Source organism: Oncorhynchus kisutch, linkage group LG5, assembly GCF_002021735.2.
Source record: "Oncorhynchus kisutch isolate 150728-3 linkage group LG5, Okis_V2, whole genome shotgun sequence".
Classification (NCBI taxonomy): domain Eukaryota; kingdom Metazoa; phylum Chordata; class Actinopteri; order Salmoniformes; family Salmonidae; genus Oncorhynchus; species Oncorhynchus kisutch.
Window position 1 is genome coordinate 45,831,501 of NC_034178.2, and position 16,494 is coordinate 45,847,994.

Consider the following 16,494-nt stretch of genomic DNA (forward strand, 5'->3'; position numbering starts at 1 on the left):
ACTGAGGGCTTGTAGGCCTGTTGTAAGGCAGGTCCTCACCAGACATCACCGGCAACAACATCACCTATGGGCACAAACTCACCGTCGCTGGACCAGACAGGACTGGCAAAAAGTGCTCTCCACTGATGAGTCGCGGTTTTGTCTCACCAGAGGTGATGGTCGGATTTGCGCTTATCGTCGAAGGAATGAGCGTTACACCGAGGCCTATACTCTGGAGCGGGATCGATTTGGAGGTGGAGGGTCCGTCATCGTCTGGGGCGGTGTGTCACAACATCATCGGACTGAGCTTGTTGTCGTTGCAGGCAATCTCAACGCTGTGCGTTTCAGGGAAGACATCCTCCTCCCTCATGTGGTACCCTTCCTGCAGGCTCATCCTGACATGACCCTCCAACATGACAATGCCACCAGCCATACTGCTCGTTCTGTGCGTGATTTCCTGCAAGACAGGAATGTCAGTGTTCTGCCATGGCCAGTGAAGAGCCCGGATCTCAATCCCATTGAGCACGTCTGGGAGCTGTTGGATCGGAGAGTGAGGGCTAGGGCCATTCCCCCCCAGAAATGTCCGGGAACTTGCAGGTGCCTTGGTGGAAGAGTGTGGTGACATCTCACAGCAAGAACTGGCAAATCTGGTGCTGTCCATGAGGAGGAGATGCACTGCAGCACTTAATGCAGCTGGTGGCCACACCAGATACTGACTGTTACTTTTGATTTTGAACCCCCCCCTTTGTTCAGGGACACATTGTTCCATTTATTTTAGTCACATGTCTGTGGAACTTGTTCAGTTTATGTCTCAGTTGTTGAATCTTGTTATGTTCATACAAATATTTACACATGTAAAGTTTGCTGGAAAATAAACGCAGTTGACAGTGAGAGGTCATTTCTTTTTTTTTACTGAGTTTAGTGATCTTTTGCTAACAACTACTGCTTTTGTAACGGATGTGAAACGGCTAGCTTAGTTAGCGTGGTGTGCGCTAAATAACGTTTCAATCGGTGACGTCACTTGCTCTGAGACCTTGAAGTAGTAGTTCCCCTTGCTCTGCAAGGGCCGCGGCTTTTGCGGAGCGATGGGTAACGCTCCGCGTGGGTGACTGTTGGTGATGTGTGCAGAGGGTCCCTGGTTCGCGTCCGGGTATGGGCGAGGGGACGGTCTAAAGTTACACTTTCACAGACTCAATGCTCATCCATAGGTCTCTAACCACTCAACCTATGCTGCTGCTAAAATTATTATTGATTTGATTTATTACTCCGTTATGCTGCTATCCATTGATTATTGATTGCCATTAGTATTTATCTACTTATCCTACTACTGGTCACTATTACTCCTGTTTACATGTATATATTACCATAAGTATCTATATATTCCTACCACTAGTCACTTTTCAGCTCTGTTTACATGTACAGTACCATTCAAAAGTTTGGACACACCTACTCATTCCAGGGTTTTTTCTTTTTTTCACTATTTTCTACATTGTAGAATAATTGTGAAGACATCAAAACTATGAAGGAACAATCATGTAGTAACCAAAAAATGTTAAACAAATATAAATATATTTTAAATTCTTTGAAGTAGCCAGCCTTTACCTTGATGACAGCTTTGCACACTCTTGGCATTCTCTCAACCAGCTTCATGAGGTAGTCACCTGGAATGCATTTCAATTAACATGCGTGCCTTGTTAAAAGTACATTTGTGGAATTTCTTACCTTTATGCGTTTGAGCCAATCACTTGTGTTGTGACAAGGTAGGGGTAGTATACAGAAGATAGCCCTATTTGGTAAAAGACCAAGTCCATATTATGGCAAGAACAGCTCAAATAAGCAAAGAGAAACGACAGTCCATCATTACTTGTAAGACATGAAGGTCAGTCAATCTGGAAAATTTCAAGAACTTTTAAGTTTATTCAAGTGCAGTGGCAAAAACCATCAAGCGCTATGATGAAACTGGCTCTCATGAGGACCGCCACAGGAAAGGAAGACCCAGAGTTAACTCTGCTGCAGAGGATTAGTTCATTAGAGTTAACTGCACCTCAGATTGCAGCCCAAATAAATGCTTCACAGAGTTCAAGTAACAGACACATCTCAGCATCAAGTGTTCAGAGGAGACTGTGTGAATCAGGCCTTTTTTAGCTTAACATCCCCACCTGCCCTGAATAATGGGTCGCCACTCGTGCACATGTAACCTATAGCCTGTTTTAGAGAAATGTAATCATTAAATATTGTAAGAGATTTCATTGGCTGCTTATGCCCCCTTTATTTATCCTATGGTTCTGACTTGGTGTACAGGGAGAATACTGTAAGAACGGCCCATGTTCTGAATTCTGTCACTGTGCATTTCAAAAGTGCTGAACAAATAGTTATATTCACTACGTCCATCCTAGCTCGCTCATTAATGTCTTTATCGAAATTACAGATGGCCTCTTATCCGCTTGTCGTCCCGTTATGCCATAGTTTGTACATCTGAATTATCAGTAGAAACCACATTTGTTTAAGCAAGTCAGCCATATCAGATATGTATTTTTAAAAGGCAGTAAATTAGTCTGAATGAACTGTTTCGCTGCCAGACAAGGTTCCGCTGATTGCCAGATGTAGCAGTGGTAAGGATTCATGGTGCTGAAAAGAAAGCTCTGATGTTGGGACAGCTTTATTGTAGTGGTGTGAAATACTTAAGTAAAATACTTTAAAGTACTACTTAAGTAGTTTTGGGGTGGTATTTGTACATTACTTTACTATTTATATTTTTGACAAAACTTTTTTTTTACTTCTCTACATTCCTAAAGAAAATGATGCACTTTTTACTCCATACATTTTCCCTGACACCCAAAAGTACTTGTTACATTTTGAATACTTAGTAGGAGAGAAATTGTCTAATTCACCAATTATCAAGAGAACATCCCTAGTCATCTCTACTTCCTCTGATCTGGCAGACTCACTAAACACAAATGCTTTATTTCTGAATGATGTCTGAGTGTTGGTGTGCCCCTAGCTATCCGTAAATTTATGTTAAAAAACAGATTGTGCCATCTGGTTTGTTTAATATAAGGAATTTGAAATGATTTATACTTTTACTTTTGATACTTAAGTGCATTTTAACAATTACATTTACCAAATACTTTAAGATTTTTACTCAAGTAGTATTTTACTGGGTGACTTTCACTTTTACTGGAGTCATTTCCTTTTAAGATATCTTTACTTTCACTCAAGTATGACAGTTGGGTGCTTTTCCAACCAGGCCCTAACAGTTTGTGGACACCGTTTGTCACCATTAAAGTGCAATTAATTCATTGTTAAGTGTTGTGTAGGGGCTTTGCTGGCATTCATATAACATTTTGGGGGGGAGTTTGCCCCACAAAGATTTACATGCTATAATCGCCACAACTGGAGAGACCTGAAAAGAACTGTGTAGCGATGCTCCCCATCCAACGTGACAGAGTTTGAGAGGATCTGCAGAGAAGAATGGGAGAAACTCCCCAAATACAGATGTGCCAAGCTTGTAGCATCATAACCAAGAAGACTCCAGGCTGTAATCGCTGCCAAAGGTGCTTCCACAAAGTACTGAGTAAAAGGTCTGAATACTTATGTAATGCACTGTACTTGCATACTCGTGTTTCTTTAACTCAGTTCGTAGTTGTGTGTTTTTTTGTATATTGTTTTTATTATACTATATATATTATTATCACTGCATTGTTGGGAATGAGCTCTCAAGTAAAGAACAAGAAGGCCGAAATATACACATAAATATAAACGTAAATATACATAAATATAAATACACGTAAATATAATTCCAGTGGCCTATTTAAAAAACAACCTGTGTATCTCTAATAATTTGAGATCGGAACATGTAGTAGTTACATAATCTGATATATATGTACAAAATTACCAAGTAGGAGACCTGGAAGGCAAGACCATTAAAGTGACATTCATGTATGAAATGGTCTGATATCAAACTCCTGGATCAGACCTTTTGGAGACATGGTGCACAAACGGTGAATCCAATACATTTCTCTTCTCAGTAATAGATTTTCAGTATCTTCCCCCTCCTATGAGTCTTAACATGTTCGATGCCAATGTATCTCAAAGAGCTGTTGTGACGAGCCTCTATGAAATGCGCAGCCACAGGGTTTATCTGGTCAATAGTCTTGATATTTCACCTGTGTTCCGCTATCCCTGTTTTCAGAGCTCGTTTCGTTGGTCCAACATAGCCTATCATAGACCACAAATACACTTGATCAGATACATCATTTGTTTTGTGGAATACGTAATGATGCCCTTAATCTTGATGACCTTGCCCATAACAGGCTGATTGAACATTTGTCCGTAAAGTTACACTGGGTACATCAGCCCCCTCTGTAATTACCAACTGGCACAATTTCATGGCACCGGTGGAAGATCAGCGTTTGACTGATGTTGGAGGCGTGTCTTAAGACCATCCGCAGTGTTTATTTAAATATTGTTTTTATTCTATTAACTATATTATTATTATTATTATCACTGCATTGTTAGGAAAGAGCTCTCAATGTCAGAACTATTTTCTACATGTTGTATCCCTCAGCATCTCTCTGATTCAACCACTTCCCCTCAGCTCTCACGAACATACCAAGAAATGACAAGGAGTGCCACCTCACTTTACAGAATCGAAACTCTTGTCTTTCTAGCGGAAATGAAACTTGTTCCAGTCAGTGGTATCAGTTTGTTCTCAAATATGACAGTCTCTGGTGTATCAGTCAGGATGGCCCACCTCAGCTGTCCACTCTGTCAGGAGATGCTCAGGTCTCCTGCTGCTATTCCATGTGGGCACACCTTCTGCAGTCTCTGCATCCAGGACTTCTGGGACAATGAAGAAAAGCATGATCGTTTCTGCAGCTGCCCTGAATGCCAATATACCTTTCACCCGAGGCCTAACCTGATCAAGAACATTGCTCTGGCTGAAATGGTGGAAGCCATGGAGAAGTCCAGGTGTAGAAATAATGCGGGTTCCGTAGGTAAGCACAGACTTGCTGCAGCCTGCCACCAGGCAGGGCCATCGTCCAGTCAGACTCAGGAAAAGGCCAGACCCATGAAGAGTCCCCAAACCTCTACAGTCTCAGAGGCACTGGAGAGCAGAGTATGTCCCACACATGACAGACTGCTGGAGGTTTACTGCTGTGATGATGATCAATGCATCTGCCTTCTGTGCGCCCTGGTTGAGCACAAAGCACACTCCACTTTGTTCGTGAAGGAGGGATGGAGCAGGAAACAGGTACTGACCTATAAACTTAAATCTGTTGCTGCAAGTCTCCCAAGGGTTATGTGTAGAATGCACATTTGATCACTTATTGATTCAATTCAAATAAGTAAGTAAATATCACTTCATTCCCTTGTGCTTTCCAGGATTTATGAGATCATTTTTGGTTTAACCTTTTAAATATTTAATCTGTAGATGTATTTTCCTTCTACAGAAACAGCTCCAGGACCTTAAGAAGGAATCAAAAAGAAGGATCAAAAAGAGAGAAAAGGAGCAGAAGGACCTGACAGAGAGCATACAGAGGATTAAGGTGGATATATAGTAGGTCAGAGAAGGAAGTGAAAATAGTTATTTATGATGCTCTCAGGACTAAACCAACTAATGGCAATGTCTATGTCTCCTTCCTACCTTATGGGTGTACATTGCCCCAGCTGCCCAGGGGGCCCCCACTGAAATGTGTTAAAATCAGCTTTATATGGCCTATATCTTTAAAAATGAAAAAGTCAAAGGTTCTGACAAAAACAAAACATAAATTGCCTCTAACTGTATGTGTAACAGGAAGGTAGTAGGGCTGCTGGAGAGCACTGTGAGGGCGTCTTCGCTGGGCTGATTGACTCCCTCCAGAGGCACTACTCCACCACAGTCAGAGAGCTGATCAGGGCCCAGGAGACAGCTGTAGTGGCTCAGGCTGAGAGCTCCCTGTGCAACCTGGAGACAGACATTGCTGAGCTGAAGAAGAAAGACACTGAGCTGGAGGAGCTGTCACAGACAGATGATGATATCCACTTCCTCCAGGTATGGTTAGTGTCATCACAGTCTGTACCCACTGGACACACACTGGTTGAATCAATGTTTCCACTTAATTTCAATGGAATTATATTAAACCAACGTGGAATTGACATTGAATTGACGTCACCACATCATTTCAACATGGACATTTGGGTAATATTTGGTTGAGACGTTGATCAATGAGATTTCAACCTTTATTCACCCACTCAAAAAGACAGCGAGAAGTTTGTTTAATTACCAATGTGTTATCATTATGCTTTCAGCCATCTAAAAGCACAATCAAATTCCAATGGAAAAAACATTTCTGATTTATGGTTTAGTTGCCATCTAAATCTGTTATCACTGCGCTTTCAACCATTTAAAGCACAACACAATTCAAATGGGATACAATGTCAGATATTTTGTATTTACCCAACAACTTAATGTGTCATCACTCTGCATAATCAAATAACACAACCAAATGACCTGGATTGCAGTTGAGATTGCATTAAAAGTACATAGTTCAAGTGCCCAATGGTGTTTGAGATTCTGCACAGATTATTCTAGCATGCTTTCTATGATTACGTAAGAAAATATTGATAGTTACAGTACCCTAACCTCAAAATGTGGCCATGGATGTGTTACTCATTTTACGGTTCAATAAATCCTGTTACATTAGTTTGTAAGATAGCCTTAACATTAGGCTATTTACTGTATTAAAAAAGTCATATTGAAATGTGTTTGGTTGACAACAACCAAATATCAACATTTATAGGATATCTAATGCTTGGACAGTTTCATTTTAGTCACTGGCTTAATTATTTTAGATTTTATTTTATTTCACCTTTATTTAACCAGGTAGGCTAGTTGAGAACAAGTTCTCATTTACAACTGCGACCTGGACAAGATAAAGCAAAGCAGTGCGTCACAAACAACAACACAGAGTTACACATGGAATAAACAAACATACAGTCAATAATACAATAGAACAAGTCTATATACAGTGTGCAAATGAGGTAGGATACGGGAGGTAAGGCAATAAATAGGCCATAGTGGCAAAATTATTACAATATAACAATTAAACACTGGAGTGATAGATATGCCGAAGACACATGTGCAAGTAGAGATACTGGGGTGCAAAGGAGAAAAATAAATAACAGTATGGGGATGAGGTAGTTGGATGGGCTATTTAAGGATGGGCTATGTACAGGTGAAGTGATCTCTGAGCTGCTCTGACAGCTGGTGCTTAAAGTTAGTGAGGGAGATATGAGTCTCCAGCTTCAATGATATTTCTGCAGTTCATTTCAGTCATTGGCAGCAGAAAACTGTAAGGAAAGGCAGCCAAAGTAGGAATTGGCTTTGGGGGTGACCAGTGAAATATACCTGCTGGAGCGCGTGCTATGGGTGGGTGCTGCTATGGTGACCAGTGAGCTGAGATAAGGCGGGGCTTTACCTAGCAAAGACTTATAGATGACCTGGAGCCAGTGGGATTGGCAATGAATATGAAGCGAGGGCCAGCCAACGAGAGCATACAGGTCGCTGTGGTGGGTAGTATATGGAGCTTTGGTGACAAAACGGATGGCACTGTGATAGACTGCATCCAATTTGCTGAGTAGAGTATTGGAGGCTATTTTGTAAATGACATCACCAAAGTCAAGGATCGGTAGGATAGTCAGTTTTACGAAGATATGTTTGGCAGCATGAGTGATGGTTGCTTTGTTGCGAAATAGGAAGCCGATTCTAGATTTAATTTTGGATTGAAGATGCTTAATGTGAGACTGGAAGGAGAGTTTACAGTCTAACCAGACACGTAGGTATTTGTAGTTGTCCACATATTCTAAGTCAGAACTGTCCAAAGTAGTGTTGCTGGATGGGCGGGTAGGTGTGGGCAGCGATCGGTTGAAGAGCATACATTTAGTTTTACTTGCATTTAAGAGAAGTTGGAGGCCAGGGAAGGAGAGTTGTATGACATTGAAGCTCATCCGGAGGTTAGTGTCCAACGAAGGGGCAGAAATATATAGAATGGTGTTGTCTGCGTCGAGGTGGATCAGAGAATCACCAGCAGCAAGAGCGAGCGACATCATTGATTTATACTAATAAAAGAGTCGGTCCGAGAATTCAACCCTGTGGCACCCCCATAGAGACTGCCAGAGGTCCGGACAACAGGCCCTCCGATTTGACACACTGAACTCTATCAGAGAAGTAGTTGGTGAACCAGGCAAGGCAGTCATTTCAGAAACCAAGGCTGTTGAGACTGCCGATAAGAATGTGGTGATTGACAGAGTCGAAAGCCTTGGCCAGGTCGATGAATAAAGCTGCACAGTATTGTCTCTTATCGATGGAGGTTATGATAACGTTTAGGGCCTTGAGCGTGGCTGAGGTGCACCCATGACCAGCTCGGAAACCAGATTGCATAGCGGAGAAGGTACAGTAGGATTCAAAACGGTCGGTGATCTGTTTGTTAAGTTGGCTTTCGAAGACCTTAGAAAGGCAGGGTAGGATAGATATAGGTCGGTAGCAGTTTGGGTCTAGAGTGTTTCCTCCTTTGAAGAGGGGGATGACTGCGGCAGCTTTCCAATCTTTGGGGATCTCAGACAATATGAAAGAGAGGTTGAACAGGCTAGAAATAGGGCGGATTTTGGCGGATAATTTTAGAAAGAGAGGTTCTAGCCCGGCTGATTTGTAGGGGTCCAGATTTTGCAGCTCTTTCAGAACATCAGCTATCTGGATTTGGGAGAAGGAGAAATGGGGTAGGCTTGGGCAAGTTGATCCTATTCTTTACATTTTATTTTTGGTTTAGTTGGAGATGTGATTCCAACATATCATTTGTTAACAGGTTAACAAGTTAATAGGCTATTTATGTATTGCAAAAGTGATATTGAATTGGGTTTGGTTGTCCAAATATCAACCAAATATCAACATTTGAAGGAGATGTATCTTTTGTGCCACCGATTTAGTCCGACTTTAATTCTAGTTTGTCTACACATGAATAATTTATATTTTTATTTATTTTATTTAACCTTTATTTAACTAGGTAAAGCAGTAAAGAACAAATTCTTATTTACAATGCCTTCCTACCAAAAGGCAAAGGCCTCCTGTGGGGACAGAAGCTGGGGTTAAATTAAAAAAATTGGACAAAACACACATAATGACAAGAGAAACACCATAACACTACATAAAGAGAGAACTAAGACAACAACATAGCATGGCAGCAACACATGACAACACAGCATGGTAGCAACACAACATGGCAGCAGCACAACATGGTAGCAGCACAAAACATGGTACAAATATTATTGGGCACAGACAACAGCACAAAGGGCATAAATTGTGCGATGCAGCCACAACAGTCAGTAAGAGTGTCCATGATTGAGTCTTTGAATGAAGAGATGGAGATAAAACTGTCCAGTTTGAGTGTTTTTTGCAGCTCGTTCAAGGCACTAGCTGCAGCGAACTAAAAAGAGGAGTGACGCAGGGATGTGTGTGCTTTGGGGACATTTAACAGAATGTGACTGGCAGAACGGGTGTTGTGGAGGATGAGGGCGGATGAGGGCTGCAGTAGGTATCTCAGATAGGGGGGAGTGAGGCCTAAGATGGTTTTATAAATGAGCATCAACCAGTGGGTCTTGCAACAGGTATACAGTGATGGACAGTTTACAGAGGAGTATCAAGTGCAGTGATGTGTCCTTTAAGGAGCATTAGTGGCAAATCTGATGGCTGAATGGGAAAGAACATCTTGCCGCTCGAAAGCACCCTTATCTTCCAATCTATAAATTACGTCTCTGTAATCTAGCATGGGTGGGATGGTCATCTGAATCAGGGTTGGTTTGTCAGCTGGGGTGAAAGGAGAGTGATTATGATAGAGGAACCCAAGTCTAGATTTAACCTTAGCCTGCAGCTTTGATATGTGCTGAGAGAAGGACAGTGTACCGTCTATCCATACTCCCAAATACTTATATGAGGTGACTACCTCAAGCTCTAAACCCTCAGCGGTAGTAATCACACCGGTGCGGAGAGGGGCATTCTTCTTACCAATCCACATTGTTTTGGAGGTGTTCAGAACAAGGTTAAGGGCAGAGAAAGCTTGTTGGACACTAAGAAAGCTTTGTTGTAGAGCGTGTAACACAAAATCTGGGGAGGGGCCAGTTGAGTTTTTTGACCGTATCATCTGCATATAAATGGATGAGAGAGCTTCCTACTGCCTGAGCTATGTTGTAGATGTAAATTGAGAAGAGTGTGGGGCCTAGGATCGAGCCTTGGGGTACTCCCTTGGTGACAGGCAGTGGCTGAGACAGCAAATGTTCTGACTTTATACACTGCAATCTTTGAGAGAGGTAGTTAGCAAACCAGGCTAAAGACCCCTCAGAGACACCAATACTCATTAGCCGGCCCACAAGAATGGAATGGTCTACCAGATCCAAGGCTTTGGCCAAGTCAATCAAAATAGCAGCACAACATTCCTTAGAATCGACGGCAATGGTGACATAATTTAGCACCTTTAAGTTCGCGGTGACACATCCTTAACCTGAGCAGAAACCAGGTTGCATACCAGAGAGAATACTATAGACATCAAGAAAGCCAGTCAGTTGATTATTGACAAGTTTTTCCAACACTTTTGTTAAACAGGTCAAAATAGAAATTGGCCTATAACAGTTAGGATCAGCTTGATCTTCCCCTTTAAATAAAGGACACGAAGTGCCTGCCTTCCAAGCAATGAGAACCTCCCCAGAGAGGAGAGACAGGTTAAAAGGGTCAGAAACAGGCTTGGCGATGATCGGGCTGCAACCTTAAAGAAGAAAGGATCTAAACCATCTGACCCAGATGTTTATTGGGGTCAGGTTTAAGGAGCTCCTTTAGCACCTCAGACTCAGTGACTGCCTGAGGGAGTAACTTTGTAGCGGGGCAGGGGACAAAGAGGGAGGAGCATCAGTGCTAGTCGCATTAGAAGGGGTGGGAAATGAGGAAATGTTGGATGGGCAAGAAGGCATGGCTGAGTCAAATAGGGATCCTGACTTAATGAAGTGGTGATTAAAGAGCTCAGCCATGTGCTCCTTGTCAGTAACAACCACATCATCAACATTAAGGGACATGGACAGCTGTGAGGAGGAGGGTTTATTCTCCAGGTATTTAAACATTTTCCAGAACTTCTTGGGGTTAGACCCACAGAGAGAGAACTGCTCCTGAACTCCTTAAAATAACTAACTTTGGCCTTCCGGATAGCCTGAGTGCACTTATTTCTCATTTGCCTGAACGAGAACCAGTCAGCCTGAGTATGCGTGTGCCGAGTGCGTGTGCCAATATGTTGGATTCACGTCTCCATCTCAACCAAGAATCAAAGTTAAAGAATAGAACTGAATCAAATAAACTTTATTTACAGAGCATTTAAAGTTTGATTAGATTAGATTTATTCCTATTCTTTAAATTACATTTTTGGTTGAGATGGAGATTTGAATGCAACATCAATTATTTGTAGATCAACTGGAATAAATGCCAGACTAAGTCAGTGGCACAGATGGAACACATCTCCTTCAAATGTTGATATTTGTTTGTGTTGACAATATCCAGTTTGCCTACAAATTAATAATTGACTAAATCTAATCTAATCAAACTTTAAATGCACTTGAAATCAAATTTGATTCAAAACCATTCTTTAACATAGATTTTAGGTTGAGATGGAGATGTGAATCCAACATATTAATGATTAACTTGAAGACTACATTTGAAATCAACCAAAGCTTGAATCCCTATGCCTATATGTATTGTCTATTTTTAGTTGAATCCTGGGTTGAATTGAAACAATAGTTGTTGATGCTTTATAGGCCTAAACCAGTGGATGCTGCTGAGGGGAGGACGGCTCATAATAATGGCTTGAACGGCGCTAATGGAATGTCATCAAACACATTGAAACCATGTGTTTGATACCACTCCACTGATTCCGCTCCAGCCATTAACATGAGCCTGTCCTCCCCAATTAAGCTGCCACCAACCTCCGGGGGCCTAAATAGCATCAGTGATGATACATGATTGATAAAGTATGGTTACTTTTAATTTGCTCTGTTGAACCTACCCTTTGGAATGACTTCACTGGCAACAGTGAATATATTTAGTTATAAACAGATATATCAATAATCATTCTTATGATAGCACATTGGTAGTAGTCAGTTACACAGCTAAGCAGGACTGGGCTTGTTTAAAACCCTGGATGGGAGACCAAATTAATAGCTGTAAATACAACACATTCAGAAAGTATTCAGTCCCCTTGACTGTTTCCAAATTTTGTTACGTTAAAACCTTATTTTAAAATGGATTAAATTGTTTTTTCCCCTCATCAATCTACAGATGAATCCATAATCCATAATGAAAATGCAAAAACAGGTTTTTAAAGTAATAAAATTGAAATATAACATTTTCAAAAGTATTCAGACACTTTACTCAATACTTTGCTGAAGCACCTTGGGCAGCAATTACAGCCTTGAGTCTTCTTGGTAATGATGCTACAAGCTTGGCACACCTGTATTTGGGGAGTTTATCTCATCCTTCTCTGTAGATCCTCTCAAGCTCTGTCAGGTTGGATGGGGAGTGTCGCTGCACAGCTATTTTCAGGTCTCGCCAGAGATGTTCGATCGGGTTCAAGTCCGGGCTCTGGCCACTCAAGGACATTCAGAGACTTGTCCCAAAACCACTCCTGTGTTGTCTTGGCTGTGTGCTTAGGGTTATTGTCCTGTTGGAAGGTGAACCTTCATTCCAGTCTGAGGTCCTGAGTGCTCTGGAGCAGGTTTTCTTCAAGGATATCTCTGTACTTTGCTCAATTCATCCCTCCCTCATCCTGACTATCCTCCCAGTCCCTGCCACTTAAAAACATCCCCACAGCATGATGCTGCCACCATTATGCTTCATCATAGGTATGGTGGCAGGTTTCCTCCAGATGTGACGCTTGACACGCTTGGTATTCAGGCCAAAGAGTTGAATCTTGGTTTCATCAGACCATCAGACTACGTTTCTCATGGTCTGAGAGTCCTTTAGCTGCCTTTGGGCAAACTCCAAGCGAGCTGTGATGTGCCTTTTACTGAGGAGCGGCTTCCGTCTGGCCACGCTACCATAAAGGCCTGATTGGTGGAGTGCTGCAGAGATGGTTGTCCTACTGGAAGGTTCTCCCATCTCCACAGAGGAGAGCTCTGTCAGAGTGACCATCAGGTTCTTGGTCATCTCCCTGCCCAAGGCCCTTCTCCCCCGATTGCTCAGTTTTGCCAATCGGCCAGCTCGAGGAAGAGTCTTGGTGGTTCCAAACTCGAGTCTCATAGCAAAGGGTCTGAATACCTATGTAAATAAGGTATTTCTGTTATATTTTCAATACATTTGCAAAATGTTCTAAAAACCTGAAAACAAAATTCCACAAAATTCCACAAAATGTGGAAAAGGGGAAGAGGTCTGAATACTTTCCATTAGGATGTGCTGCCCAGTCTTTAGTTTTTTTTCTGAATGTGGATATAAAGTTGAAGATCGGACTTTGTTTCAAGGTACAAATTCATCACATCTTATACAAGGTTTGTCTATGTTGAAAATTGCTTAAAAACATATCAAATCGAATGTATTTTTCACATACATTCCATGTCACAATAAATTGACAAATTACATTGAAATTACGTTGATTCAACCAGTTTGTGCCCAGTGGGTAGTAGATAGATGTAGGATCTGGTTCTGAAGGTTTGCAACTGTGTGCATGATGATATGGTGGATTGTCACGATTAATAACAATAACTCTTTCAGTTTCATGTCTCTCTATCTCCCTCTCTCTTATTACCAAAGAGTTGGCCCTCTCTTTCAACCCTCTCAGAGCCCCAAAACTTGTCCAGTGTCTCGACAGATCCACACCGCCCCTTTGAGGCCATAAGAACTGCCGTTTCAGAGTTTGGGGATCGGCTGGAGTCATTCTGTGAGGAAGAAATCAATACAGTGTCTCAAATTGGTCAGTTGAAGAGAGGAATGCAGCAGACAGACAGACAGACAGACAGACAGACAGACAGACAGACAGACAGACAGACAGACAGACAGACAGACAGACAGACAGACAGACAGACAGACAGACAGACAGACAGACAGACAGACAGACAGACAGACAGACAGACAGACAGACAGACAGACAGACAGACAGACAGACAGACAGACAGACAGACAGACAGACAGACAGACAGACAGACAGACAGACAGACAGACAGACAGACAGACAGACAGACAGACAAATATACAATACATTTATAAAGGATTTTATGATCTGTCTCAACAGTGGCTGGTAATGGAGGTTCCCAATCTCCAGTCAGACCTGAGCAGCTTCCAGGTGACTGTTATCCTGAGTGTTTTAGAAAATCAGTCACAGTTTACTTGACCTTAAGTAATGAGAGTTAGTTAGTAACTACAACCTTAACCCCAACTGAGCATGATCGATGACATATTACGCCTTTTCTGCCTTTCTCCTGACCGACAGTTATCAGCGCTGCACAGACCCTAGAGCCTACGACCAGACCTGAGTTTCTACAGTGTGAGTCCTAAGTCTTTTAGTCACACACACAGACATGCAACACATCTAAAATCCCCTCAACCTGAACAACACCAACTGTAAAGAAACATAATAATTAAGAGATTTTAGTTTTAAATGGGTCTGAACCAACCTCATGAGAATGCTGTTTGAACATGACTATGAACATCATTTTACGATCCTCTGATCCTTCAGATGCCTGTGATCTCACTCTGGACCCCAACACTGCCCACAAGGACCTCTCCATCTCAATGGAGGACAGAATGGTGAGGTGGGACCCTAAAAAGCAGAAGGTCCCAGTCCAACCTCACCCTGAGAGGTTTACAAACCGTCACCAGGTGATGTGCAGGGAGGGGCTTGAGGCTGAGCGCTGCTACTGGGAGGTGGAGATGGTGGGGAACAAGGCTGAGATTGCCCTGGTCTACTGGGGCATAAACAGAAAATCACGCTCTAAGATATCCGCTTTTGGGGGCAGTGACCAATCCTGGAGCCTCGACTGTTCAAAAGGATATTCTGTGTCCCACAACAATAAGAGTATTCTACTCAGTGCAACCCCCAGCCAGCACAAAATAGGGGTTTACCTGAAATTCAAGGAGGGCACCATAGCATTTTATGAAGTCTCAGATAGGATGAAGTTTCTCTACAGAACCCAGAAATACACATTCACTGAACCCCTCTACCCAGGGTTCTGGCTTGGGGACGAGAGTCCCATCACACTATGTAATCTGAGGCATAAGAGATTCTAACCATGAGATAGAGAACAAAACACCCAGGAAGAGTAGGCTGTGGATAGAAGTTTAAAATAAAGCTATGCATTCGGAAAATGAATGCATGAAAATTCAAAACTGTTTTTGTTTTGTCATTATGTGGTATTGTGTGTAGATTGATGAGGAAAAAAACCATTTCATCCACTATAGAATAAGGCTGTAACGTAACAAAACGTGGAAATAGTGAAGGGGTCTGAATACATCCCGAATGCACTGTACATCCCGAATGCACTGTACATCCCGGAGAACATTTGAAAGGTTTTAGATTGCTGTTAGGTTTTGGGGAATCTTATTGTCTAAATAGATTGTAAACCTCTAAATGTTTTCATGGTTACCCTCTTTACATTTGTAATATCATTTTTTTTATAAACAGTTTTATAAATATACATATAAAAGCAGCGAATAAAGAGCAAAAGTGTTGGTTATTATACAGCTTTTATGTCATTCTTTCTCTGACTATTTCTCTTGGAAACACACTAGAGGGCAGTGTCATGTCCCTTATACAGCAGAAGGACACGAGACGAGGTCATTAGCCCAATAGATACTGCTTTACGCTTTTAGTCAATGTTGAGGTTCAAAGAATGTGAAGAGTTTGTGAACCATTTGCACTTCAATGAATGACTTATTAGTTCATCCTTATAGTAAAGGTGACAGTGACAGCAGTTGTTCACTGATGGAGAAACTGTCTTAAAACGGTCTCACATATTGTGAGGTTGTTCTTTTCCAGAGATTTATGTTTGGATGTTTTACCTATTTTGACATATATTGATATAAACTTTAAGATGTAAAGAAATGAAGCCGTACCCCTAACCAGCCTGGTCTTATAGACTAGACATAACATACTAAATGTAAATCCGATGCACTGAAGATAGTATGATATGTTACGTTTGGTATGGCTACATAAGACAAATGGTTACTTAAAGCATGGTGGTTGGTCAGGGTGGGGGTATAACACGAACGTCTAGCAACTAAAAAGGTTGTGAGTTCAAATCTCATAACAGATCTCTTCTCCTGACCGTAACCCTCTAACCTAACTCCTAAACATAACCCTAGCCAGCTAGTTAACTCTAGCCACCTAGTTGGAATTGGCAACATATCATATGTTTTGCAAATTCGGGAACATATTGTACGTTTTACCAATTCGTAACATAATACACCTTTTTCATTTGTAATATATCATATGAAATGGGTGTTGGACATCCACAAAT

At 41.7% G+C, this 16,494-nt stretch overlaps 1 protein-coding gene across 2 annotated transcripts; it reads left to right on the forward strand.

Annotated features, from left to right (window-relative positions):
- The first annotated feature begins 4,646 nt into the window (after nt 1–4,646).
- On the forward strand, nt 4,647–15,714 carry LOC109891112 (tripartite motif-containing protein 16-like protein). 2 transcript variants are annotated; one of them, XM_020483429.2, is made up of 7 exons: nt 4,647–5,233; nt 5,433–5,528; nt 5,777–6,013; nt 13,793–13,952; nt 14,271–14,321; nt 14,469–14,522; nt 14,715–15,714. In XM_020483429.2, the coding sequence occupies exons 1-7, from the start codon at nt 4,655–4,657 to the stop codon at nt 15,263–15,265; spliced, it is 1,728 nt and encodes a 575-aa protein (XP_020339018.2). In that variant the 5' UTR covers nt 4,647–4,654; the 3' UTR covers nt 15,266–15,714. The 2 variants fall into 2 exon arrangements, with proteins under 2 accessions (XP_020339018.2, XP_020339019.2); XM_020483430.2 differs by having other exon boundaries at nt 13,793–13,919.
- Nucleotides 15,715–16,494: the final 780 nt, after the last annotated feature.